Genomic DNA, 25,924 nt, shown 5'->3' with positions numbered 1-25,924 from the left:
TGATTTGAAGTTGGTAAATGGAGATGTAGTTATGAAATCATTTTGAAATCGTTACATTTTATTATTATTATTATTATTATTATTATTATTATTATTATTATTATTATTATTATTATTATTATCTAAGCTATAACCCTCGTTGGGAAAGCAAGATGCTACAGGCCCAAGGGCTACAACAGGGAAAAATAGCCCAGTGAGGAAATGAAATAAGGAAACAACATCACCCATTCCATTATTCAAATATATTAAAAATGTAGTTACTGCCCTGTAAATAAATACCATCATTTCCATATAATTTTACATATATTAAAAATATGAAATGGTACAGATATTCTCCAGAATTAAACTGGAGGAAAATAAGGAATCTATTAAAATTTAATATTAATATTTATTATTTAATATTTGATATTCAATAATCTAATATTCACAAATCTGAAATAACGAGTTATCCTCCTCAGCAGTTGTTTTACTTAATAATAATAATAATAATAATAATAATAATAATAATAATAATAATAATAATAATAATAATAATAATAATGTTTGAGTTTGAAAACAAGGGCCTCATGGTGAACACAGTCAAAGGCAGCACTAATATCAAGGCAGACCAAACAACCCAAATCCAACTACAGAGAGAGAGAGAGAGAGAGAGAGAGAGAGAGAGAGAGAGAGAGAGAGAGAGAGAGAGAGAGAGAGAGAGAGAGAGAGAGTTGTTGTTTTTCCTTTTTTCTTAGTTACAGTAGAGGGATCTACGGACACCATGTATTTATTAGAAACTAGTCTAATCTACGTTGAATCTACCAATCAACAGATTACTCCCTTTTATTATTATTATTATTATTATTATTACTAGCCAAGCTACAACCCTAGTTGGAAAAGCAAGATGCTATAAACCCAAGGGCTCCAACATGGAAAAATAGCCCGGTGAGGAAAGGAAATAAGGAAATAAATAAATGATGAGAATAAATTAACAATATATCATTCTAAAAACAGTAACAGCGTCAAAACAGATATGTCCTATATAAATTATTAACAACGTCAAAAACAGCTATGTCATATATAAACTATAAAAAGACTCATGTCCGCCTGGTCAACATAAAAACATTTGCTGCAACTTTGAACTTTTGAAGTTCTACCGATTCAACTACCCGATTAGGAAGACCATTCCACAACTTGGTAACAGCTGGAATAAAACTTCTAGAATACAGTGTAGTATTGAGCCTCATGATGGAGAAGACCTGGCTATTAGAATTAACTGCCTGTCCAGGGAGATCTGAATGTAAAGGATGGTCAGAGTTATGAAAAATCTTATGCAACATGCATAATGAACTAATTGAACGACGGTGCCAAAGATTAATATCTAGATCAGGAATAAGAAATTTCAAAGGCCGTAAGTTCCTTTCCAACAAATTAAGATGAGAATCAGCAGCTGAACACCAGATAGGAGAACAATACTCAAAACAAGGTAGAATGAAAGAATTAAAACTCTTCTTCAGAATAGATTGATCACTGAAAATCTTGTAAGACTTTCTCAATAAGCCAATTTTTTGTGCAAGTGAAGAAGACACAGACCTAATGTGTTTCTCAAAAGTAAATTTGCTGTCGAGAATCACACCTAAAATTTTAAAAGAGTCATACAAATTTAAAGAAACATTATCAATACTGAGATCCGGATGTTGAGGAGCCACCGTCCTTGACCTACTTACAATCATACTTGGAGTTTTGTTAGGATTCAACTTCATACCCCATAATTTGCACCATGCACTAATTCTAGCTAAATCTCTATAAAGGGATTCACCAACCCTAGATCTACATTCAGGGGATGGAATTGATGCAAAGAGAGTAGCATCATCTGCATATGCAACAAGCTTGTTTTCTAGGCCAAACCACATGTCGTGTGTATATAGTATGAAAAGTAATGGGCCAAGAACACTACCCTGTGGAACACCAGATATCACATTCCTATACTCACTATGGTGCCCATCAACAACAACTCTTTGAGATCTATTACTTAAAAAATCAATAATAATGCTAAGAAACGACCCACCCACTCCCAACTGTTTGAGTTTGAAAATAAGGGCCTCATGATTAACACGGTCAAAGGCAGCACTAAAATCAAGGCCAATCATACGAACTTCCTGACCACAATCACGGGATTTCTGTACAGCATTGGAGATTGTAAGAAGGGCATCACCTGCTCCAAGGCCTTTACGAAAACCAAATTGCAAACTAGGGAGTAGGTGATTACCTTCAGCAAACCTATTAAGACGTTTTGCCAGAAGACGTTCAAAAAACCTTAGATAATATGGGAGTTATGGAAATTGGGCGGTAATCAGTGGGACTTGTACCAACCGTGTGACACATGGTTGGTACATGGGTGACCCCGGAGTGACTCGCTCCTCCCGCCTTCACCCCCTCCCTCCCCCACCGCCTCTAGAAGGGGAGCCCCAATGTGACGGAGCCGAGAGAGGGTTGTGACTCAAAGGCAGGATGCAATCAACTGAGTTATATATTAAGGAACACTCTTCTTTATATACAAAACCTCAAGGCAACAGGACATAACATGTTCGAGAGACAGACAATGTTCAGAGCAAAACAGCAGACATGAATTTTCATGTTCGTTTGAGTGCGAGGGAAGAGCGAAGATACAAGCATATTATATACAAAAGGAATTATGTACAATTGTGTGACACACGGTTGGTACAGACTTGAGCTACCACAAACACATTTACATAGAGGAGTAACATTACCAATTCTCCAACAAGTGCTAAAAGCTCCTCTTCTTGCTAACTTGCGCAAAATAACAGATAACTTTGGACCTAAGAAATCTGCTGTCTTTATAAAAAACAAAGGAAAAATACCATTTGGGTCTACACCTCCATAAGCATCAAGGTCCATCAACAGAGCTTTAATCTCACGAGATCGAAAAGCTAAACTAGTTAGTTTAGCCTCAGGAAAACAGGAATAAGGAAGCTCAAGTTTTTCATTACTCTGTTCACTGTCAAAAACATCAGCCAAAAGGGTTGCCTTTTCCTTTGGACAGTGACTGACTGAGCCATCTGGTTTAAGTAAAGAAGGAACTGTTGCATCTACACCAAAGAGTGCAGATTTAAGGGTAGACCACCATTTATGTTCCTGAGTTGTACCAGAAAGGGTTTCTTTTATGGTTAAAATGTATTCCTTTTCAGTTGAGGCATAAACTCTCTGAGCAAAAGCTCGAAGCTGAGTATAGTGTTTCCAGGTCAAATCTGATCTGTTACCCTTCTAAAGGTGATAGGCCTCCTGCTTCTCCAAATAAGCACGTCTACAATCATCATTGAACCACGGTTTGTCATTCACTCGGTACCTTAGCACACGAGAAGGGATACGCCTATCAATTATGTTGACTAGATTCTCATTCAAAGGGACAACAGGATCTACACTACTATATAATTGTGACCAATTCAAGCACAAAAGATCATGCAAAATCCCATTCCAGTCTGCTTGGGATTTCATATAAACTTTACAAGAGTATGATATATCAGGGACAGGCTGCTCAGTCTTCACTACTAATGAAATCAAGGCATGATCAGATGTCCCGACTGGAGAACCAACCTTACTATAATTATAACGCCAGGGGAATCAGTGTATACGAGGTCCAAGCAATTACCAGACCTGTGAGTAGCTTCATTCATGATTTGTTCACAGCCTGATTCAGAGGCAAAGTCTAAAGCTCTTAAGCCATGGCGATCGGTAGGAGAGATTAGAACCTACCTAATCACTCCCTATGGTGAGCATTAAAATCACCAACAAAGACAAAAGAAGCCTTTCTATCATCTTCTTGTATATTAGCCATAATGGTAAGAAGACAATCGAAGATAGAATCATCCATGTCTGGATTCTGGTAGATCGAACACAAATAAAAGTTGTTATGCCTGCCACAGACTTTTATTACCTGAATCTCATGACATCCACATTGATAACAGGACTTATGAGAAGCAGGGTACTCGGTCTTAATATACACCGCCATTCCCCAGGCCCTAGGGATGGCATCACGTTTTAACATTATTGGCTTCTTAAAACCAGTTATAAGGAGCTCAGATGAGTGCCTCATATTAGAAACCAAAGTTCCTGAGCACAAAAGAATATCATACTGTCTGGACGCAACTGTAAGGTCTTAGATATTTGCATGAAGACCACGAATATTGCAATACAGAAGACGACATTGACGAAATCTAGGACGTACTGGTCCCAGATTTCGCTCAATGTCTTCAGACAGCATAAGAATTAATAGAAATAAAAAAGAGACATCATACTTAAAAACTAGATTAACAAGAATTATAACAAAAACAATATGTACAGAATTATAAATAAAGTGATTGATGATACCCATAGACTATAGTAAAAAGTCGGAAAAACTGGTCAACACGGAGGAGCCGATACACCATGCAAGGCTAAATACCCTCCACGATAGCCACTTCAACTGAAGGTAGGACAGTAAGGATGGTTTTGGGAAGAAAAAGAATCAGTAAAAGAAAAAGACAACCTCTTGATAAACCACCAGGCATCCATGGCCCTTCTATTAAACCTGCCCAACACACCATTTCAAAAAAACAAGAGGAAGAAAAAAAAAATAATAAGATAGAATTGTGTGCCCGAGTGTACCCTCAAGCAAGAGAACTCTAACCCAAGACAATGGAAGACCATGGTACAGAGGCTGTGGCACTACCCAAGACTAGAGAACAATGGTTTAATTTTGGAGTGTCCTTCTCCTAGAAGAGCTGCTTACCATAGCTAAAGAGTCTCTTCTACCCTTACCAAGAGGAAAGTACACTGAACAAATTGCAGTAAAGTAATTAACCCCTGAGGTGAAGAAGTGTTAATTATCTCATAGTTGTCAGGTGTATGAGGAAAGACGAGAATATGTAAAGAATAGGCCAGACTATTCTGTATAAGTGTAGGCAAAGAAAAAATAAGCCGTGACCAGAGAGAGGGATCCAATGCATTACTGTCTGGCCAGTCAAAGGATCCAATACCTCTCTAGTGGTAGTATCTCAACGGGCGGCTGGTGCCCTGGCCAACCTACTACCTATCCCCTACTTCCTATCCCCTGCTGTAGATTAGATTGTCTCCAATGACTCACCTATACTAATTTTTTTTTAATGGGGCGCATTTGCACTGGGTCGCAGCGGTGCCCTTTTAGCTCGGAAAAGTTTCCTGTTATCTGATTGGTTAGAATTATCTTGTCCAACCAATCAGCGATCAGGAAACGTTTCCGACCTAAAAGGGCACCCCTGCGAGTTGGTACAAATTTTCCTCACTAAAAAGAATTGACTATAGTTGCTAAATGTTTTGTTGAATCTAACTTGTCCCGGTCAGCTGCTGATTGTTAGATTGAATGTGCCTATTAAATTTTGGATTGTATATACATAATCCTATTTACCTGATAAATTTTGGATTGAATTAACATAGCCCTATATATAAAGGGGGCTGTGGCACCCTTAGCAGTACCAACCAAACTCGGCTGAATCCCTCGTCAGGGTGGGAGGAGCGAAGAAAGGAAAAGTCCTCTTTTGTTCCTTTTTTTTATGTCAGCTAACCCCCAAGATTGGGAGACATGCCTTGGTAAATAGAATATACATGCTACGTGTTGGATTGCTTCAACACAGCCCTATCTATATGCTGAATATTGGTTTGAATCTACAAAGACAAATCTGCCTGTTAGGTCTATATCTTTCGCTACATACTCCATGTTCAGCTGTCGTCGATGTGCGATGCCTCGCTCCCCAAAGAGAGACACGTAGAAGACGCCAATGTCGCCTCCGTGGTATCGAGCTTCTTTGGTGTAAGACATGATGACGCTGATGCGATGATGGAATGCTGTCAAGAGAGAAGGGGCTGTTCAGAGGGAAACTAATCACAAAATAGAAAATGATCCCGAGATAATTTCATTGGAGGATCTGTTGCTAGTAATTTTAAAGTGAGTTTAAAGTAAGGTATTACAAATGGTACAGGAGATTCCTTTGTGGTAGAAATCACCTAAGTTCATAGATGGGGGACTGTCTGTCTGTTCTGGTAATTTTACATGCAAAGTGTTAATAATTTCATGTGATTTCATGGACAGTACATTGTTGCTTCAATTCAACTAACTAAGTTTGAGCATCTTTAACGTTTAAAACGCTTCCAGAAGACTAATATTACAGCCAAATCATAGCTCAGAATGCATCTGTAACGTTTAAAACGCTTCAAGAAGACTAAAATTACAGCCACATATCCTTTACAAGAGGGAAATAACAATGACTTTACAAAGCAAACTATACTGGCAGGATTTACGTTCTCTTATGGGGGAAGATGTTCTTAGTGATAAATTAACATCTTCATGTGAAATTAGAATAACAATAGCTCTTTCAAATACTAACTACGAAAACTCATTCTTCTAAATATCCCCTTTCCTCCTCACTTACTACAAAAAGGAGATTCTGGTCCAGTTATAAGATACATTTTCATGTTGACGGACCCAGGGACCGTATAGTTCAGGTAGGAATCAGCATGTGCACCCATGCGAGCACACTTGGCCCAATCATCTCCACATTGCCAGCAAAACCCCTTCCAGTAGGCCTCCCAGGATGCACACCGGATGGACAGAAAAGGGCAGGCGCTGTTGATCGACTCCGTGAAGTACTCGTAAGACCGTATGTGATTACAGCCGATGAAGCGACGGAGGCCTGAATACCAAGTGATGTGTAAAGAGAATTTCTATCAGAGGCGAAAGTAGAAATTTCTTTCGTTTTCATCAATGGTGAAAGTAGCAATTTGTTTTGTTTTTATCAATGGCGGAAAGAGCAATTTGTTTTCTTTTTATTGATGGCAAAAGTAGCAATTTGTTTTGTTTTTATTGATGGCAAAAGTAGCAATTTGTTTTGTTTTTATTGATGGCAAAAGTAGCAATTTGTTTTGTTTTTATTGATGGCAAAAGTAGAAATTTGTTTTGTTTTTACTGATGGCAAAAGTAGCAATTTGTTTCGTTTTCATCAATGGTGACAGTAGCAATTTGTTTGTTTTTATTGATGGCAAAAGTAGCAATTTGTTTGTTTTTATTGATGGCAAAAGTAGCAATTTGTTTATTTTTATTGATGGCAAAAGTAGCAATTTGTTTTGTTTTTACTGATGGCAAAAGTAACAATTTGTTTTGCTTTTATTGATGGCAAAAGTAGCAATTTGTTTTGTTTTTATTGATGGCAAAAGTAGCAATTTGTTTTGTTTTTACTGATGGCAAAAGTAGCAATTTGTTTTGTTTTTATCAATGGTGGAAAGAGCAATTGTTTTATTTTTATTGATGGCAAAAGTAGCAATTTGTTTTGTTTTTATCAATGGCGGAACGAGCAATTTGTTTTGTTTCTATTGATGGCAAAAGTAGCAATTTGTTTTGTTTTTATTGATGGCAAAAGTAGCAATTTGTTTTGTTTTTATCAATGGCGAAAGTAGCCATTTGTTTTGGCTTCACTATTGTTAGGGATGATGATTTATATGTATTTGCACTGGTATAATGTAGGCATATTCTTCACTCCATTTCTTAATATCGCTTTTCGAAGGATTTCAAGACAAAATATAGAAAAATTATAGCTTATTCGAGATGCTAAGCTTTCAGTAAAAGGCAGTTATGGTCATTCGATCTAACATGTGTATGATTATTTCTTTTGGTGCTTTATCAACATAACAAACATCATTTGCATCCATATCTCACCGTAAGGGATATTTCCTTGTTCCATGGCAACAGAATCAATGAAATGTTGACCGCAGCCAGGCATTTTCACTCCTCCATTAGGATAAAAATCAAAATGGCCGACGGGAGATGCCATCCCTAGTCCTGTAAGAGAAAATATAAATCATTTTCATTCCTTCAATAGGATGAAAATATAATGGACGGGAGGAGAAGACATGTTACAGCCTAAAAAGAGATAAATATTGCAAATTAACCATTAAAATGTTGAATCTACACTGTTAAAAATTTGCCGTAAAAACGGGAAAGATCCTAGAATAAATGATGCCAGGCATTTACAGTCTTAAAAACAGATATATTGACGTTAATGAGCGATATTACGGTCAACAAATCCGTAATAGATAATAGCAAAGTAGTGTGAAAATTACGGTCGCCTATATTTTACTGAAATACGGCTGAGAACAGTAGATTTTTACAGAGAATTTCCGATTAAAATTACGGTTTCTTTAACAGTGTAGGTTACGGTGGCCCCAGACAAGTATTGTTGTTAATCCAGTAAGACCAAAATCCATATGGCTGATGGGAGAGCCTCTGCCTAATACTGTAAAATATAATACATTACAGATTGATATATCACCATCACCATCTCCTCCTACGCCCATTGACGCATTGGCCCTCGGTTAGATTTCGCCAGTCGTCTCTATCTTGAGCTTTTAATTCAATATTTCTCCATTCAGCATTTCCCATTTCATGCTTCATAGTCCTCAGCCATGTAGGCCGGGGTCTTCCAACTCTCCTAGTACCTTGTGGAGCCCAGTTGAAAGTCTGGTGAACGAATCTCTCTTGGGGAGTGCGAAGAGCATGCCCAAACCATCTCCATCTACCCCTCACTATGATCTCATCTCGACCACATAAGTGCCATACATGGTCGAGATTGATATTTATCACTTTTGAATTAAGATGAAAAATAATATGGTTTACTGTGGATACCATGGTTGATCTTGGAATATATAAAAGGAATACATTGCAAATGATTACTATAATGTTAACATACTGTACATGTGTGAATTACTTGATTATTGTTGATTTTTTATTTGATGAAAGATATATTTGATTATTTTCCTTTATTTGTGATGCCTAGATTCAGTTAATAAACTATTTTCATTTCAAATTATTATTTATGTACTTTTTTCTTATAATATTTGTAAATCCTTACAAATATAAAAAAAAGCTGATGAGTTGCAAGAGTTGAAATGGTTGTTGTTAATTTATAATTAATTAAATTACGTTTAGTCACGGTATCCCCTAAATATCATATCAGGTTAAACCCATGGATATTTCAAAGTATTGAAACATCTCGTTTTCCTCAAGATATCATCAACACTTAGCTTCCTAGCTTGATAAACTCTACGATACAAAGGTAAAAGTTCGGCTAGCCCCTGCATAGCAGTAAATCGATCTCACCCTGGGACCATGAGTTTAAGCTGTTTACTGGGAAGGATACAGCTGTGTCTGATTATCAGAGTCGGGGTTAGCCTTGCCTGGGTGACGTTCTGGTGATGCTGGAACCGAAGCCAGACACTTTTACCTTTACATCAAACCCGGGAGTCTGCAGAACAGGGGATATCATATTCCATGTTTATTCTAAAGACGCACAACTTAACCTTATCTAGCCCAACTTAGCAAATGCATTCTAGACCTTAGTAAAATGACATATCTCCTTGGAGGTATAATATGATGCCCCGAAAATGGGAGACGTCTCTTTGTCGTCTCCGTATGGGTCACACTCGGTTGACACATGAGTTTCTGCTGAAGGGCCAACACCAACCGTATTGTGACGACTGTTTAGTACCTCTAACAGTAAGGCATTTGTTGACCGAATGCCCCAATTATAACAACTTAAGGAATATACATTTGTTTGAGGCTCGAGGTGAGGGTGGCAGGTTCATCCTTGCCAAGATTCTTGGAAATGATGTGTCCTACCATGCAAGTGGCATTTTTAGATTTATTTCAGAAGCAGGTCTTCTGAAAACTATTTAACTTTTATGACATTCAAATTTTATGATTTCAATTGAATACTCTTTTATTTTTTATTTTATTTTATTTTTTTATTTTTGTATACATAAATTAAATGTTACCGGCGTCAATGACCTTAGATGTCAGGATGCCTGAAAACTTTAAATCAATCAATCAATCTAGACCTTAGTATCATCAAGTGATAGATCTGACAGATGAGATAACACCTACCCCAAATTCTACAGTATTTAATAAAGGTGTTTATCTTCACAAGATATTAAGTTGATTCTGTATTCTCATAAGAAGGTTATTATTGCTCATGTACACTTAAGACCTATAACTATGATATCAACAATGCTTAATGAATAGACATTATTCTTATTTTCCTAAAATCACCCGAGATACTCAAAACTCTAGTATGCTTTTCTTCCTTAGAAGAACGTGTCAATTTTCTAATCCGTCATTTTTACAGGAATATTGCAAGTGTTTAAACTTTAAAGGCCGTTCATGAATGGCAGAGGCCAGGGACAGTGACATTGCCCTGTCAAGCAGGACAATGCCCTAGAGAGCGACCATATATATATATATAATCAGCGCCCAAGCCCCCTCTCCATCAAGCTAGGCCCAAGGAGGGCCAGGCAATGGCTGCTGATAACTCAGCAGATAGACAGATAGGCTCCCCCAAAACCCCCATCCTTAGCTCACAAGGATGCTGAGGTTGCAACGACCAAAGGAACTAACAAATATTGAGCGGGACTCGTACCCCAGTCTGGCGATCACTAGTAAGGGGCGTTACCACATAGGCCACCACAACCCTAACAAGAAGAAACAAAGACTTCTTGATAACAAAGAGGAACGTTGAAAAACATTTGAATTTAAGAATACGGGGTACTAAAAATTATGGCTTGTCACCCGTTATTGATAAGAATGAGTTAGAGATTGTTGTGGCCTGATTGATAACATCTCTGCCTGGTGTTTGCCAGTCGGGGGTACGAGTCCCGCTCGATCTCGTTAATGCTATTAGTGTCTGCAACCTTACCATTCTTGTGAGCTAAGGTGGGGGGGGGGTAGGTTTTGGGGGAGCCTATAGGTCTATCTGTTGAGTCATCAGTAGCCATTGGCTGGACCTCCCTGATCCAAGCTTGGGTGGAGTGGGGACTTGGGCACTGATCATATGATATATGGTCAGTCTCTAGGGCATTGTCCTGCTTGGTAGGGCAATGTCATTGTCCCTTGCCTCTGCCATTGATGAGTAGCCTTCAAACTGGCTAGAAAGTAGTAGCAAAACTTGAGATAAAGATCATTAGTAAAGAAATCTATGATGATAATGTCCATTTGGTTGACTACCAGGCTAATTTGGCAAAATTCTGTGATATGTTTGAGGCTTTGTAAAAGGATATGACTTATGGTATCCTAACCTCCGGTGATGATAGGTCCACTGTCCGTGTGTATGGCGTCCACAAAATCTGCGTCCGTAGGGTCAAGACGAACGAGGGGGTCTGTTCCTTCGAAGTAAGGCTCGGCTGGATCGAGACCTGAAAAAAAAGGCATCAGCCAGTCAAGTCAGTGAAATACAGTCACATCAGTGAAATACAGTTAGGTCAGTGAAATACAGTCAGGTCAGTAGAATACAGTAAAGTCAGTGAAATATGATAGTCAAGTCACTGAAATGCAGTTAGGTCAGTGGAAGATAGTAAAGTCACTGAAATGCAGTTAGGTCAGTGAAATACAGTCAATTCAGTGAAATACAGTCAACTCAGTGAAATGCAGTTGGGTCAGTGAAATACAGTCAAGTCAGTGATATACAGCCAGGTCTGTGAAATACACTCAAGTTAGTGAAATACAGTTAGGTCAGTGAAATACAGTCAAGTCAGTGAATTACAGTCAGGTCAGTGAAGTAGAGTCAAGTCATTGAAAAACAGTCAGGTCAGTGAAGTAGAGTCAAGTCATTGAAAAACGGTCAGGTCAGTGAAATATAAACAAGTCAGTGAAATACAGTTAGGTCAGTGATATACAGCCAAGTCAGTGAAAGATAAAGTCAGTGAAATGCAGTTATGTAAGTGAAATACAGTCAACTCAGTGAAATACAGTTAGGTCAGTGATATACAGTACAGCCAAGTCAGTGAAATACAGTCAATTCAGTGAAATACAGCCAAGTCAGTGAAATAGAGCCAGGTCAGTCAAATACAGTCAAGTCAGTGAAATACATTTGGGTAAGTGAAATACAGTCAAGTCAGTGAAATACAATTAGGTCAGTGAAATACAGTCAAGTCAGTGAAATACAATTAGGTCAGTGAAATACAGTCAAGTCAGTGAAATACAGTTAGGTCAGGGAAATACAGTCAGTTCAGTGAAATACAGCCAAGTCAGTGGAATAGAGTCAGGTCAGTGAAATACAGTCAAGTCAGTGAAATACAATTAGGTCAGTGAAATACAGTCAAGTCAGTGAAATACAATTAGGTCAGTGAAATACAGTCAAGTCAGTGAAATACATTTGGGTAAGTGAAATACAGTCAAGTCAGTGAAATACAATTAGGTCAGTGAAATATAGTCAAGTCAGTGAAATACAATTAGGTCAGTGAAATACAGTCAAGTCAGTGAAATACAGTCAAGTCAGTGAAATACAATTAGGTCAGTGAAATACAGTCAAGTCGGTGAAATACAGTTAGGTCAGGGAAATACAGTTAAGTCAGTGAAATACAGTTAGGTCAGTGAAATACAGTCAAGTCAATGAAATAAAGTCAAACCAGTGAAATTCAGTCAAGTCAGTGAAATAGAGTCAGGTTAGTGAAATACAGTCAAGTCAGTGAAATACAGCCTGGTCAGTGAAATACAGCCAAGTCAGTGAAATACAGTCAAATCAGTGAATTACAGTCAAGTCAGTGAAATACAGTCACGTCAGTGAAATACAGTCAAATCAGTGAATTACAGTCAAGTCAGTGAAATACAGTCAAATCAGTGAATTACAGTCAAGTCAGTGAAATACAGTCAAATCAGTGAATTACAGTCAAGTCAGTGAAATACAGTCAAGTCAATGAGTCAGTGGAATTCAGTCAAGTTGGTGAAATACAGTTAGGTCAGTGAAATACAGTCAATTCAGTGAAATTCAGTCAAGTCAGTGGAATAAAGTTAGATCAGTGAAATACAGTCAAGTCAGTGAAATACAGTAATTTCAGTGAAATACAGTCAATTCAGTGAAATACAGTTAGATCAGTGAAATACAGTTAGATCAGTGAAATACAGTTAGATCAGTGAAATACAGTTAATTCAGTGGAATTCAGTCAAGTCAGTGAAATACAGTTAAGTCACTGAAATGCAGTTAGGTCAGTGAAATACAGTTAGATCAGTGAAATACAGTTAAGTCAATGAAATACAGTCAAGTCAGTGGAATTACATAAAGTCAGTGAAATACAGTTAGGTCAGTGAAATACAGTCAAGTCAGTGAAATACAGTTAGGTCAGTGAAATACAGTCAAGTCAGTGAAATACAGTCATTTCAGTGAAATACAGTCAATTCAGTGAAATACAGTTAGATCAGTGAAATACAGTTAGATCAGTGAAATACAGTTAATTCAGTGGAATTCAGTCAAGTCAGTGAAATACAGTCAAGTCACTGAAATGCAGTTAGGTCAGTGAAATACAGTTAGATCAGTGAAATACAGTTAAGTCAATGAAATACAGTCAAGTCAGTGGAATTACATAAAGTCAGTGAAATACAGTTAGGTCAGTGAAATACAGTCAAGTCAGTGAAATACAGTCAGGTCAGTGAAATACAGTCAAGTCACTGAAATGCAGTTAGGTCAGTGAAATACAGTCAAGTCACTGAAATGCAGTTAGGTCAGTGAAATACATCCAAGTTAGTGAAATACAGTCAAGTTAGTGAAATACAGTCAAGTCACTGAAATGCAGTTAGGTCAGTGAAATACAGTCAAGTCACTGAAATGCAGTTAGGTCAGTGAAATACAGCCAAGTTAGTGAAATACAGTCAAGTTAGTGAAATACAGTCAGGTCACTGAAATACAGTCAGGTCAGTGAAATACAGCCAAGTTAGTGAAATACAGTCAAGTTAGTGAAATACAGTCAGGTCACTGAAATACAGTCAGGTCAGTGAAATACAGTCAACTCAGTGAAAGACAGACAAGTTATTGAAATACAGTTATGTCAGTGAAATACAATCAGGTCAGTGAAATACAGGCAAGTCAGTGATATACAGTCAGGTCAATGAAATACAGGCGGGTTAGTGAAATGCAGTCAGGTCACTGAAATGCAGTCAGGTCACTGAATGCAGTCAGGTCACTGAAATGCAGTCAGGTCAGTGAAATAAAAGAGTTATTAACAAGGACGTAAAGAACAACAGACGTGGCCATGAAGTGAATAAAGACAATGATAATAATAACAATGTATTCATTCAGCAATCAAAATAATAACTATAATTATAAGTATATATACGAATGAATATGCATACATCGGTCTGTGCATAGATAAGAAAAGGGTAATTTCATTTCCTCATTTAGAAACTAGACTATTTCTCAGATTTTCAAATTTAATGATTACATTAATTTTTCTTTTCATTATTAGCAGACTTTCTATGGAATTTGCGGTTTTATTTTACATATCAACATAATTCCCAAAACGATTTTAACCAGTATATTTCAATAAATATTTACAAGTACATTAGTTTGAAACCATAACCAAGATTCACTATAGTCCATTTCTTTTATCGAGGCAGATTTGCACCGACTGGCAGCGGTGCCCTTTTAGCTCGGAAAAGCTTCCTGATCGCTGATTGGTTAGAATTATCTTGTCCAACCAATCAGCGATCAGGAAACTTTTCCGAGCTAAAAGGGCACCGCTGCGAGTCGGTGCAAATATGCTTCGCTAAAAGAAATGGACTATAGGTAATAATAATCGTAAATTTAACATCATGCTAGTATACTTTTTTTTTTTTTTTTTTTTTTTTTTTTTTTTTTTTTTTATCTAATCTAGTTTGGATATCGTTCTGAAACGGTTTTTGGAACTTTTAGTCAAAATCAGTTCGGAGGATCGCATTCATGCATATATTAATGGTGTAAAGGAGACAAACATTTATTCTTTTTTTTCTCTAAATTTAGCCTAACTGAAATTATCATACAAGGATGTATATCTTAGCAATCCATGTTTGCCAACGGTTATATTAGCAGATGAGCAACTTGGAGTAACGAGAACTTTGGGTGTGGATGATGAAGTCACTGGCAGCAGGGTGACGGATTGGGGTTAAGGCGATAGACAAAATGTCTCTTCGGCTTCTACTCCTGATGCCTGGAGGTAGATCTTACTGGAATTAGTATGGACCAGCAGGGGTCACTTGCCTTAGTCAGATAGTGTACCAACCGTGTGTCATTCCTGTTGCCTTGAGCTTTTGTATATAAAGGAGAGTGTTCAATAACAAACTCACTCAGTTGCTTTCATCCTGTCTTTGAGTCACAACCTTCTTTCGGCCCGTCACAATAGGCACTGCGCATCACAAGGATCTGGCAATCCTTTGATGAATCTAGCCAACGAATCCTCTGAGGCCTTTTGCGTCAATAGGCATAGGAGATAATGATGATGATGAAAGTAATTTCGTTCTAAACTAGCTATCGGATGTATACAGCTGTAATATACTAATAATTCTTAATCGAAAATCAATATACATATTTTATGTGACTGCTTATTAATGCTCTTTTTCTACTGAAACCTAAAGATATTAGTTCTTATCTTATCAATTTATTATGGCCTTTCAGTAAGCCGTAAAGTCATGTTAGTTACGCAAGTGTATCGGTCTGAGAGTCTCCCTGGCTATAGAAGAAAATTAGGAAGAATTATTGCCAATGGAATAATTTAAAGAACAAATTGTTTATGTTTCTATTTTAAACACGTAATCAGTTAAATTATATCCATCCATTGCCTAGTGTGGTCTTTCACATATGAAATTAGCCTGAAAGAACGAACTTAGTCAACAGTGGGAACCTTTTGTTTACAAAAAGATAAATATCCACAGAAGAATATTGGGAGTTAAATAGCTGGACAGCATTATAAATGAAACTATAAGAGAGATACTCGAGTGCCATGTGAACGAGATCATGGTGAGGGATAGATGAAGATAGTTTGGGCATGCTCCCAGCACTCCCCAAGTGAGATTAGTTCACCAAATTTTCAACTGGGCTCCACAAGGCCCTAGATGAGTTGAAAGACTCAGGTCTACATGGCTGAGGACTATGAAACAAGAAGTAGGAGATGATGAATGGAGAATTATTGAATTAAAACTCAAGATAGAGACGACTGGCGAAATCTAAACGAGGCCCTTTGCATCAATAGGCGTGGGAGGATGATGATATATAAAAATATTAGCTGTTTACCTGTGATTCTTCCAAGCTTGGCGTCCTGTGTCTTCAAGTATTCCCCAGTATATCCAGCCAGGTGAGCCCCTAAACTATGGCCGATTATGTGCACACGAGCAGGAGACACACCAAAGAAGTCCTGTGGAATAGAGCGCATAGTTTACTGTTTTGTCAACAGAGGTCAGTAGGGTTCATAAAACCAGTAAAAAGGACCATAATTTATTTCAGAAACTTTTCGAATATTTCTATGCTAATTTTCAATCTGTAAATATTATAAATATAAAATTCATTAAAATTTACACAAAAACATTCTAAAATAAAGAAAAACAACATTAAAATGGGTTGTAAAGGAGTCCAAGGTTTAAAAAATAGTATTTCAACATTTTTTTCACTGTATGAAGATTTGAAAATTAAAAAATAGGCATTACGCAGGTTATTTGTGAGAGAGAGAGAGAGAGAGAGAGAGAGAGAGAGAGAGAGAGAGAGATTTAATTTACAGTGAATACACACCCTGAGGTCCAATATGAATCTGCCCACGATCGACCCAATCAATCTGATATTAGCAACTGTCTGGGTGTAAGGTGGACCGGACCCAGAGAGCCAGTCGAGGACAATAACGTTGTGGTCATCGTATGCCAAATATTCCTGCACCATTTTCTGTTCGAAAGATGGAACTAAGTTAATATATACCTCATCTTTAGTATCCCTATTTAATCTGCTTTAGTTGTATGTCAACTACTACTATGACACATTTATTGTGTTGTTATAGTGGACAAATATAAGAAGGACCAAGAGAACATGAGGAAAATTATATTTTTTACTTTGTTGATAGATGTGTTCTTGTGAACCGTTATAAAGAATAGCTTTGCCCTAAGTGAAAACATAAATACTGATGTAGATATATGTAGCATATAATTTTGACTAAGAATGCAGATTAGGAGGTAGGTGCCATGAAATGTAGGTTTGAAGTTCAGGAAATGTTGATTTCCACTGATAAATCTGATATGTGAATTATAGTAAAGTGCATTTTTCTCTATCACGATTATATAATGATTTGTCAAGCTAGCTATACAATAGTAAACATTACCTTCCATAAAGTGAATTATATATAGTAAAGTACCTTTTTCTGTCACGATTATATAATGATTTGTCAAGCTAACTATACGATAGTAAACATTACCTTCCATAAAGTGAATTATATATAGTAAAGTACCTTTTTCTGTCACGATTATATAATGATTTGTCAAGCTAAGTATACGATAGTAAACATTACCTCCCATAAAGTGAATTATATATTGTAAAGTACCTTTTTCTGTCACGATTATATAATGATTTGTCAAGCTAAGTACACGATAGTAAACATTACCCTCCATAAAGTGAATTATATATTGTAAAGTACCTTTTTCTGTCACGATTATATAATGATTTGTCAAGCTAACTATACAATAGTAAACATTACCTTCCATAAAGTGAATTCTGACTGACATTCCCACATTTTGACAAGGGAAAAAAATCATAGTTTGTGAAGGATTTCCAAGATTTAAGACCGATACAAACCAACCAATTCCAACTCACCTTCAGCCACCGTTTGTCTCCATGTTCCAAATAGCCGTGAGTGAGAATCTTGACATCTTTCCCAAACCTGAAGTGAGATACAGCAATGCTCTTTGGATCCATTACGTGGAGTCTCTTAAAAGGAAAAAAATACACATGATTGATGGATTATCTCAAGCTTTCTTTTGATGGGTGTGATGATCTCTCCATTATTATTATTATTATTATTATTATTATTATTATTATTATTATTATTATTATTATTATTATTATTATTATTATTATAGTTATTATTATTATTATTATTATTATTATTAATTCCTAAGCTACAACCCTAATTGGAAAAGCACAATGCTATAAGCCCTGGGGCTCCAACAAGGAAAATAGCCCAGTGAGGAAAGGAAACAGGGAAAAATAAGATAGTCTAAGAACAGTAACATTAAAATATATATCTCCAATAAAAACTATAAAAACTTTAACAAAATAAGAGGAGAGATATAAGATAGAACAGTGTGCCCGAGTGTACCCTCAAGCAAGAGTACTCTAACCCAAGATAGTGGAAGATCATGGTAGAGATTATGACACTACCCAAGTGGTGTTTACACAGTCGAATAAGTTCGTCGAACCAAGTTGTCGAACCTGCTTGTCAAACGGTTCGAAGAGGTGGAGTCAGCCACAAATGCATAAGGCTATTGGACACTGAAGCCCCGCCCACAAAAGTCAGGTGAGAACACACTTTCTTCGAACTGTTCGACGAACGTATTTGACAACCAAATATCCCGTTCACAGGTTCGAACGTCATTTCAAACACTTGTCTCTCGAACCACGTTCGACGAACCGCTCGAGCGTGAAAACCCGCCATTATATCCTTATATTTACTAATATGGTTTCCAGAGAAAGGTTTGAAATTCCCAAAAGAATGAATAAACTAGGTATTTTAATCCACTTTTAAAAGAAGTTTATTCGTTCATTTAATTAAGAATAAATATTAGATTCCATCGATTTCTTTTTAATTTCTTTATTCCATCAGTTACTTTACTTGAAGGTTCCCATTCTAAATGAACATAATAAATTATCATTATTATTATTATTATTATTATTATTATCATTATTATTATTATTATTATTATTAGCTAAGCTACAACCCTAGATGGAGAATCAAGATGCTACAAGCCCAAGAGCTCCAACAGGGAAAAATAGTCCAGTGAGGAAAGGAGATAAGGAAATAAATAAACTACATGAGAAAAAAATTAACAATAAAGTATTTTAAAAACAGTAACAACATCAAAACATATATGTCATACATAAACTATAAAAAGACTTATTACAGTCTGTTCATCTTAAACACATTTGCTGCAAGTTTGAACTTTTGAAGTTCTACTGATTCAATTGCTCTAAAGCTTTCATATTTTCATATAAATTTTCATCTTTGAATCAGCAATTATCTTTAAAGACTAAAATAGAAATGGAATTAGTAACTCAAACTAGGTATTGGCAGTACTAGATATTTTATTAATACTGATTACTAAGGAAAATCAATATAAATACTTAATTCCAAAAATCACCACAAATACCATTTAAGTGTTCAATCCAAAAACATGCGCTAAAATTAATATCAAATGTTAGATATCAGACTAATAGCAATATCAACACTTAGTATTTAATCCCAAAACTAACATTAAAGGTTTAAAGGCCGCTCATGAATGGTCGAGGCAAGGGACAGTGATATTGCCCTATCAAGCAGGACAATGCCCTAGAGACTGACCATATATACATATGATCAGCGCCCTAGACCCCTCTCCACCAAAGCTAGGACCAAGGAGGGCCAGGCAATGGCTGCTGATGACTCAGCAAATAGACCTATAAGCTAGATCAGCGCCCAAGCCCCCTCTCCACCCAAACTAGGACCAAGGAGGGCCAGGCAATGGCTGCTGATGACTCGGCAGATAGACCTATAGGCTCCCCCAAACGCCCCATCCTTAGCTGACAAGGACGGCGTTCACCAGTCAGGGACGTTAATACATCGGTTACCACAACCCAAAGGTTTTCCTCTTACCTGGCACATATCAGGATAATCCCTGGTATATAAGCAGAACTTGGGCATAATCGACTGCACGGGAAGAGGGAATACGTTGATTGGACGGGCCATGGAGAAGTAGGGTTGATCGATGCTGAAACAGCCATAAATGCCGTAACATCTCGTCGTCAACGCTATAACGGAAAGTTCGGTGAGATTCAACACAACCAGAAAGAAAGGATGCATTAAATATCACACGAGGTTAGGCTCAAGATAGAAAGAAGAAAGATAGAGATAATGAGCGCGGAGTGTGCAGTGGAAGATGAAATATCACTGGAAGCAGAAAGAATTAATGAGGTGGAATTATTTAGATATTTAGAAACTATAATAAGGGTTTTTATAATTGGAGTTTAATGAGAGACTGAAAAAAGCAAATAAGACATTAGCTAGCTTAAATAAAGTTTTAAAATAAAATCGCCTTAAATTACATATAAAAAATCAGACTACATATCAGTTTAGTGAGATCGGTGTTACTGTACGGACATGAGTCATAGTATGATAATGAAACAATCTCCAATAGATTTAGTAGATTTAAGAAGAAAAAGAACCTCAGACGGATATTGGGAGTTAAATGGCAGGACAGGATTAGAAATGAAACTATGAGAGAGATTACTCAGGTGCTATATGTGGATAAGATCATGGTGAGGGGTAGATAGAGATGGTTTGGGCATGCTCTTCGCATTTCCCAAGAGAGATTAGTTCACTAAACATTTAACTGGGCTTCGCCTAGTACGAGAAGAGTCGGAAGACCCAGGCCCATATGGCTGAGGACTATGAAGCGTGAAGCAGGAGATGATGAACGGAGAAGTATTGAATTAAAAGCTTAAGATTCAGACGACTGGCGAAATCTAATCGAGGTCCTTTGCATCAAAAGGCATAGGAGAGGATACATACATACATACATACATACATACATACATACATATATATACTATATATATACATATATATATATATATATATATATGTGTGTGTGTATATATATATATATATATATATAGAGAGAGAGAGAGAGAGAGAGAGAGAGAGAGAGAGAGAGAGAGAAAGAGAGATTGTATGTCTTTCCTATTGGCTATGGTTCTGTTTTCCAACACAGTTCTTAACAAGTTTTTTTCTTTTGATTAATAAGTAGTTTATGAGGACATTTAAATGTGCAAATCATGTTGTATTTGTTCATAAGTAGAATAATTTCATGATAAGAATTGCCATTACCTTATAGCTATACCTATCTTGTACATAGGCCTTCAGTATATGTGTATGTGTAGGTTATGTAAATTATTATTATTATCATTATTATTATTATTATTATTATTTCAAAAGATACAACCCTAGATGAAAAGGCAAAATGCTATAAGACCATGGGCTCTAATAGGCAAAAAAGAGCAGCAAGAATACAGTAGGCATATATAGAAAAAAGTAATATATTACATTAGACAAGTAACTAAAAAATATAAATAACAAAACAAATAAACAACAAAACTGAGACTCTCATGAGCCGCTTCAAAACAACAACAACAAACAAAAACAATTTCCACCAAACACTCACAATCAGTATCATTCCTTGTGTCGAACACCACTTTTTCCAGGACCTCTTCGAGAGAATTACTCACCAATGCTTCTTCGTCGTCATTTCTTGAGATGCCAAAGAGGCTTCTTGGCATCAGGACATTGGGAACCAAAGTCAAGAAGGTTTGCAAGGTAGTGACTGCTAGAGAAGCCATGTCGAAAGAGGAATCAATTCTACGTTCCTCTGGAAGTCTTCATCGCCTCTGGAAGAAATGAAGGAACGTTGGGGTTATGAAGGTTTGTAAACCTGAGAGAGAGAGAGAGAGAGAGAGAGAGAGAGAGAGAGAGAGAGAGAGACTCACATACACACACATATATGGACACACAGAGGTTAATTACTGCATTGTACTGTAATTGTTCAGTGGCCACTTTCCTCTTGGTAAGGGTAGAAGAGACTTTAGCTATGGTAAGCAGCCCTTCAAGGAGAAGGACACTCCAAAATCGAACCATTGTTCTCTATTCTTGGGTAGTGCCATAGCCTCTGTACCATGGTCTTCCACTGTCTTGGGTTAGAATCCTCTTGCTTGAGGTTACACTCGGGCACACTATTTTAATTTCTCTTCCTCTTGTTTTGTTAAAGAGATTTTAGTTTATATCGGAAATATTTATTTAAATGTTGTTACTATTCTTAAAATATTTATTTTTTCCTTGTTTCCCTTCCTCATTAAGCTATTTTCCTTGTTGGAGCCCCTAGGCTTATAGCATACTACTTTTCCAACTAGGGTTGTAGCTTTGCAAGTGATAATATATATATATATATATATATATATATGTGTGTGTGTGTGTGTGTGTGTGTATGTGTGTGTGCCCTAGGGGGTATAAATTTTTTAATTGGCATTTTTCATCATATGTCCCAGGACTTGTGAAATGAATTGTCTTAAAACAACAGCTTTCTAGTTTTCTGTACAAGGTACATAAGTAATTATACTAATTTATGCATATGTAATTTCAACGAAAGTTGATAAGATCATTGCCTTCGCTGTTGGTCATTTTGGAGAAAGTAGAAACCAATAACCCCCCCCCCCTCTCTCTCTCTCTCTCTCTCTCTCTCTCTCTCTCTCTCTCTCTCTCATTATGTGTACTTTTAGAAATTGTTATCAAGAGGGAGGCAGAGAATTAGAAGGCGAGATAACGTGAAGGATGAATTGGAGAGAAGAGGTTTGGTGGGTGAGGATGCATTTGATCGAAGGCAAAGGAGAGGAAGCATCAGGCAACCGACCCCTTAATGTAGGAATAACAGTTTTGAATTAAGCATAAGATATATCGTCCTTGTGTGATTTCACCTGGGGCTCTGATCCCAAAGTCGTTAAGAGAATCCAGACATTAATGTAGCAAAATCATATGGCTTATTTGAATATATATATATATATATATATGCGCATTATACACACACACACACACACACACACACACACACACACACACACATATATATATATATATATATATGTGTGTGTGTGTGTGTGTGTGTGAGTGTGTGCGTGTGTGTGTGATATGATATATCTATGCATATTTATGTATCATAACAGTTTCTTAAATTATACACAATAAAATACAATACTAGAGAGAGAGAGAGAGAGAGAGAGAGAGAGAGAGAGAGAGAGAGAGAATTAACACGTTCATTGGTTTCCACTTTCTCCAAAATGACCTATAACGAAGTCAGTGATCCTATCAAGTTTCGTTGAAATTACACGCACACGAATATAGGCTTAATTGACAAAATTATTCACGTACCTTGCATTCTCTTAATTACGCTTGCATTTTAAGTTTTACGTTTCAATTAGGTTAAATTATTATTGTTATCAAGCCACGGGAATCACTAGCAAGCCGATGAAATGCAAGAAAACAGAGGATAACAACAAAAACAAAAATAAAGAAGAAAATGTGGTCGAGTTCATTAGGTTGTTTTCCTAACGGTTGACTGACTTCACTTACCTCAGTGTGCTAGAGACCTTCGTTGAGTTTATACGTCTATTCTTTCACCACCTGTCAAAGACCCTCCATTATTTTATAATGTTTTTGCTAATTTTGTCTTCATTTTATTTATGTGAATTAGATTTTTGTTATGTATGCATAATTGATTTTATCGTGCTTTCCAAATTATTCCACCCTGAAAGTACCACGCTTTTCCATACATTTATTATCAATTTATCATGGCCTGTTTATAAAAGAATTTTACCATGTATGTGGCATATCTCTTACACAATTTATCGTAAATTTATCATAACATTTATACAGAATTTCATCTCAAAATTATACATTTATATTCATTTCAGATTGAATGCAAACTATTTTATTAAAATTTTGTCATATATCCATAACGCTTTGAAATTCTTATGAATTCGCCCTATTCTTAAATAGATTTATCATGAATTTATCATATTTAGTACACTTTATCCTATATCTATCATACTTTGTTCCCAGATTTATCATTTTCACTTAATGTTTATCACTCAATTTATCAGCATCAACAATTATCATTGCTATTTCCTGGCAACACAAAATAACATCTACTTTACTGAAGCCTTATTATTATTATTATTATTATTATTATTATTATTATTATTATTATTATTATTATTATTATTATTATTATTATTATTATTATTATTATTATTATTATTATTATTTTTTTTTTTTTTTTTTAACAACGACATCAACAATTTAGTTAAGTTATTTATTTACGAGATGTTTCCAGCTACAAAAGTTAAAGAAGAATTATCTAAACATTGAGGTGAAAACAATTATATCTATTTTGTGTCAGTAATTGAATATAAAAGAAAAGAAAAGTTGCCATATAAAAGAAAAATGTGGCAAAAATGTAATTTACTCATCTGAGTAAAAAGTAATTTTGACTTTAAAGAGACAAATTAATTTAAAGTTTCGTTCTCTACAGTTTGAGAATTGGTCCATGAAGTTTATCGTCTGCGTTCTAAAGTAATTGAAACTAACTACTGAATGGTTATCAGTTCAAGTTTACTTATATTTAATCATTATAGGTGATTATACGGTGAATATATATGCTAAATTAACTAAAAAATATATAGCTAATTAAAAAATAGAACAGAACTATTTTCTTGAAAAAAAAAAAAAGTGTGGCAGATGAAGCCTAAGCCTACGGTGAATATATGTCTGAAATTAAAAAAAGTTATATAGCTAATTAAAAAATTAAAACAACTATTTTCTTGAAAAAAAAAATGGCAGTTAAAGCCTAAGCCAAAGTCGAATGCAGTAGCTTGATGTTCGCTCCACATCTGCGAATAATCGATAGAAAATTAACGATAATTTAAAAAATCGTCTAATCGTGACGAAGATTACTCGCGTGAGAACATCATCATGATAACCTGCAGTAATTTTCTAACGTTTAAGCTATGAGTAGGTTGAGATAGGCGGTACCACGTAGTTTCCAACTATTATATACATTTAAACGTTTTCCGCCTGAGATCACATCCGTAACTGTTTTTTATACTCCCGTTACATGCTGCGGAATTTTAGCCATATTTCTGCGTTCAGTGAGACAAGAGTACATGTTCTAATCAAGTTTTTAAGCATTGATATTATTTCTTGGTATATACTGGATTTCGTGTTTGTCAAGTGTCAACTGTCATGAATTTTACTTATATATATATATATATATATATATATATATATAAACACAACAACAATAATAATAATAATAATAATAATAATAATAATAATAATAATAATAATAATAATAATAATAATAATAATAATAATAGATGTTATAAAATCATATGTTGATATTATTATTATTATTATTATTATTATTATTATTATGATTATTATTATTAGCTAACTTACAACCCTAGTTGGAAAAGCAAGATGCTATAAGCCCAAGGGCTCCAACTGAGAAAAATAGCCCAGTGAGGAAAGGAAATAAGGAAATAAATAAACGATATATATGCCTTTATATCAGCTACACATAATTAGAATTACAGGTAGTGGGTTGGACAAGGCACCTGCCACCCGTCAAGATACTGCCTCTAGAGAGTTATTAGATCATTTGACTGGCCAGACAGTACAGCATTGGATCCCTCTCTCTGGTTACGGTTCATGTCATCTTTGCCAACGCATAAACAGAATAATCTACCCTATTCATTACACATTCTCCTCTGTCCTCATACGCCTGACAACATTGACATTACAAAACAATTCTTCTTCATCCAAGGGGTTAACTACTGTACTGTAATTGTTCAGTGGCCACTTTCCTCCTGGTAAGGGAAGAAGAGACTTAAGCTATGGTAAGCAACTCTTCTGGGAGAAGGATACTTCAAAATCAAACCATTGCTCTCTAGTCTTAGGTAGTGCCATAGCCTCTGTACCATGGTCTTCCACTGTCTTGCTGTCTTGGGTTAGAGGTCTCTTACTTGAGGGTACACTCGGGCACACTATGCTATTTTATTTCTCTTCGTGTTATTTTGAAGATTTTTATAGTTTACATATGATAGATTTATTTTAATGTTGTTATTGTTATTAAACTTCTCCTGTAAGTCATTTCCCTATTTCCTTTCCTTACTGGGTCATTTTCTCTTTTGGAGCCCTTGAGCTTATAACATCCTGCTTTTCTGACTAGGCTTGTAGCTTAACAAATAATAATAATAATAATAATAATAATAATAATAATAATAATAAT

The 25,924-nt window shown here is 36.0% G+C and overlaps 1 protein-coding gene across 2 annotated transcripts in view; it reads right to left on the bottom strand.

Annotated features, from left to right (window-relative positions):
- LOC137622804 (pancreatic triacylglycerol lipase-like) overlaps window positions 1-25,924 on the bottom strand; it is a 28,789-nt gene that overhangs the window by 2,510 nt on the left and 355 nt on the right. For both annotated transcript variants that reach the window (XM_068353391.1, XM_068353392.1), the window contains exons 2-10: window positions 21,251-21,473; window positions 19,684-19,838; window positions 17,649-17,762; window positions 16,584-16,730; window positions 16,092-16,212; window positions 11,134-11,250; window positions 7,724-7,846; window positions 6,444-6,704; window positions 5,727-5,859 (exon numbers count right to left, since the gene is read on the bottom strand). In XM_068353391.1, coding sequence (XP_068209492.1) covers window positions 5,727-5,859; window positions 6,444-6,704; window positions 7,724-7,846; window positions 11,134-11,250; window positions 16,092-16,212; window positions 16,584-16,730; window positions 17,649-17,762; window positions 19,684-19,838; window positions 21,251-21,425 — 1,346 coding nt within the window. In that variant the 5' untranslated portion in view covers window positions 21,426-21,473. The remainder of the gene's footprint in view (window positions 1-5,726; window positions 5,860-6,443; window positions 6,705-7,723; window positions 7,847-11,133; window positions 11,251-16,091; window positions 16,213-16,583; window positions 16,731-17,648; window positions 17,763-19,683; window positions 19,839-21,250; window positions 21,474-25,924) is intronic.

This window comes from Palaemon carinicauda, chromosome 29 (genome assembly GCF_036898095.1).
Source record: "Palaemon carinicauda isolate YSFRI2023 chromosome 29, ASM3689809v2, whole genome shotgun sequence".
Taxonomy (NCBI): Eukaryota; Metazoa; Arthropoda; class Malacostraca; order Decapoda; family Palaemonidae; genus Palaemon; species Palaemon carinicauda.
This window is presented reverse-complemented; position numbering and strand designations above follow the sequence as displayed.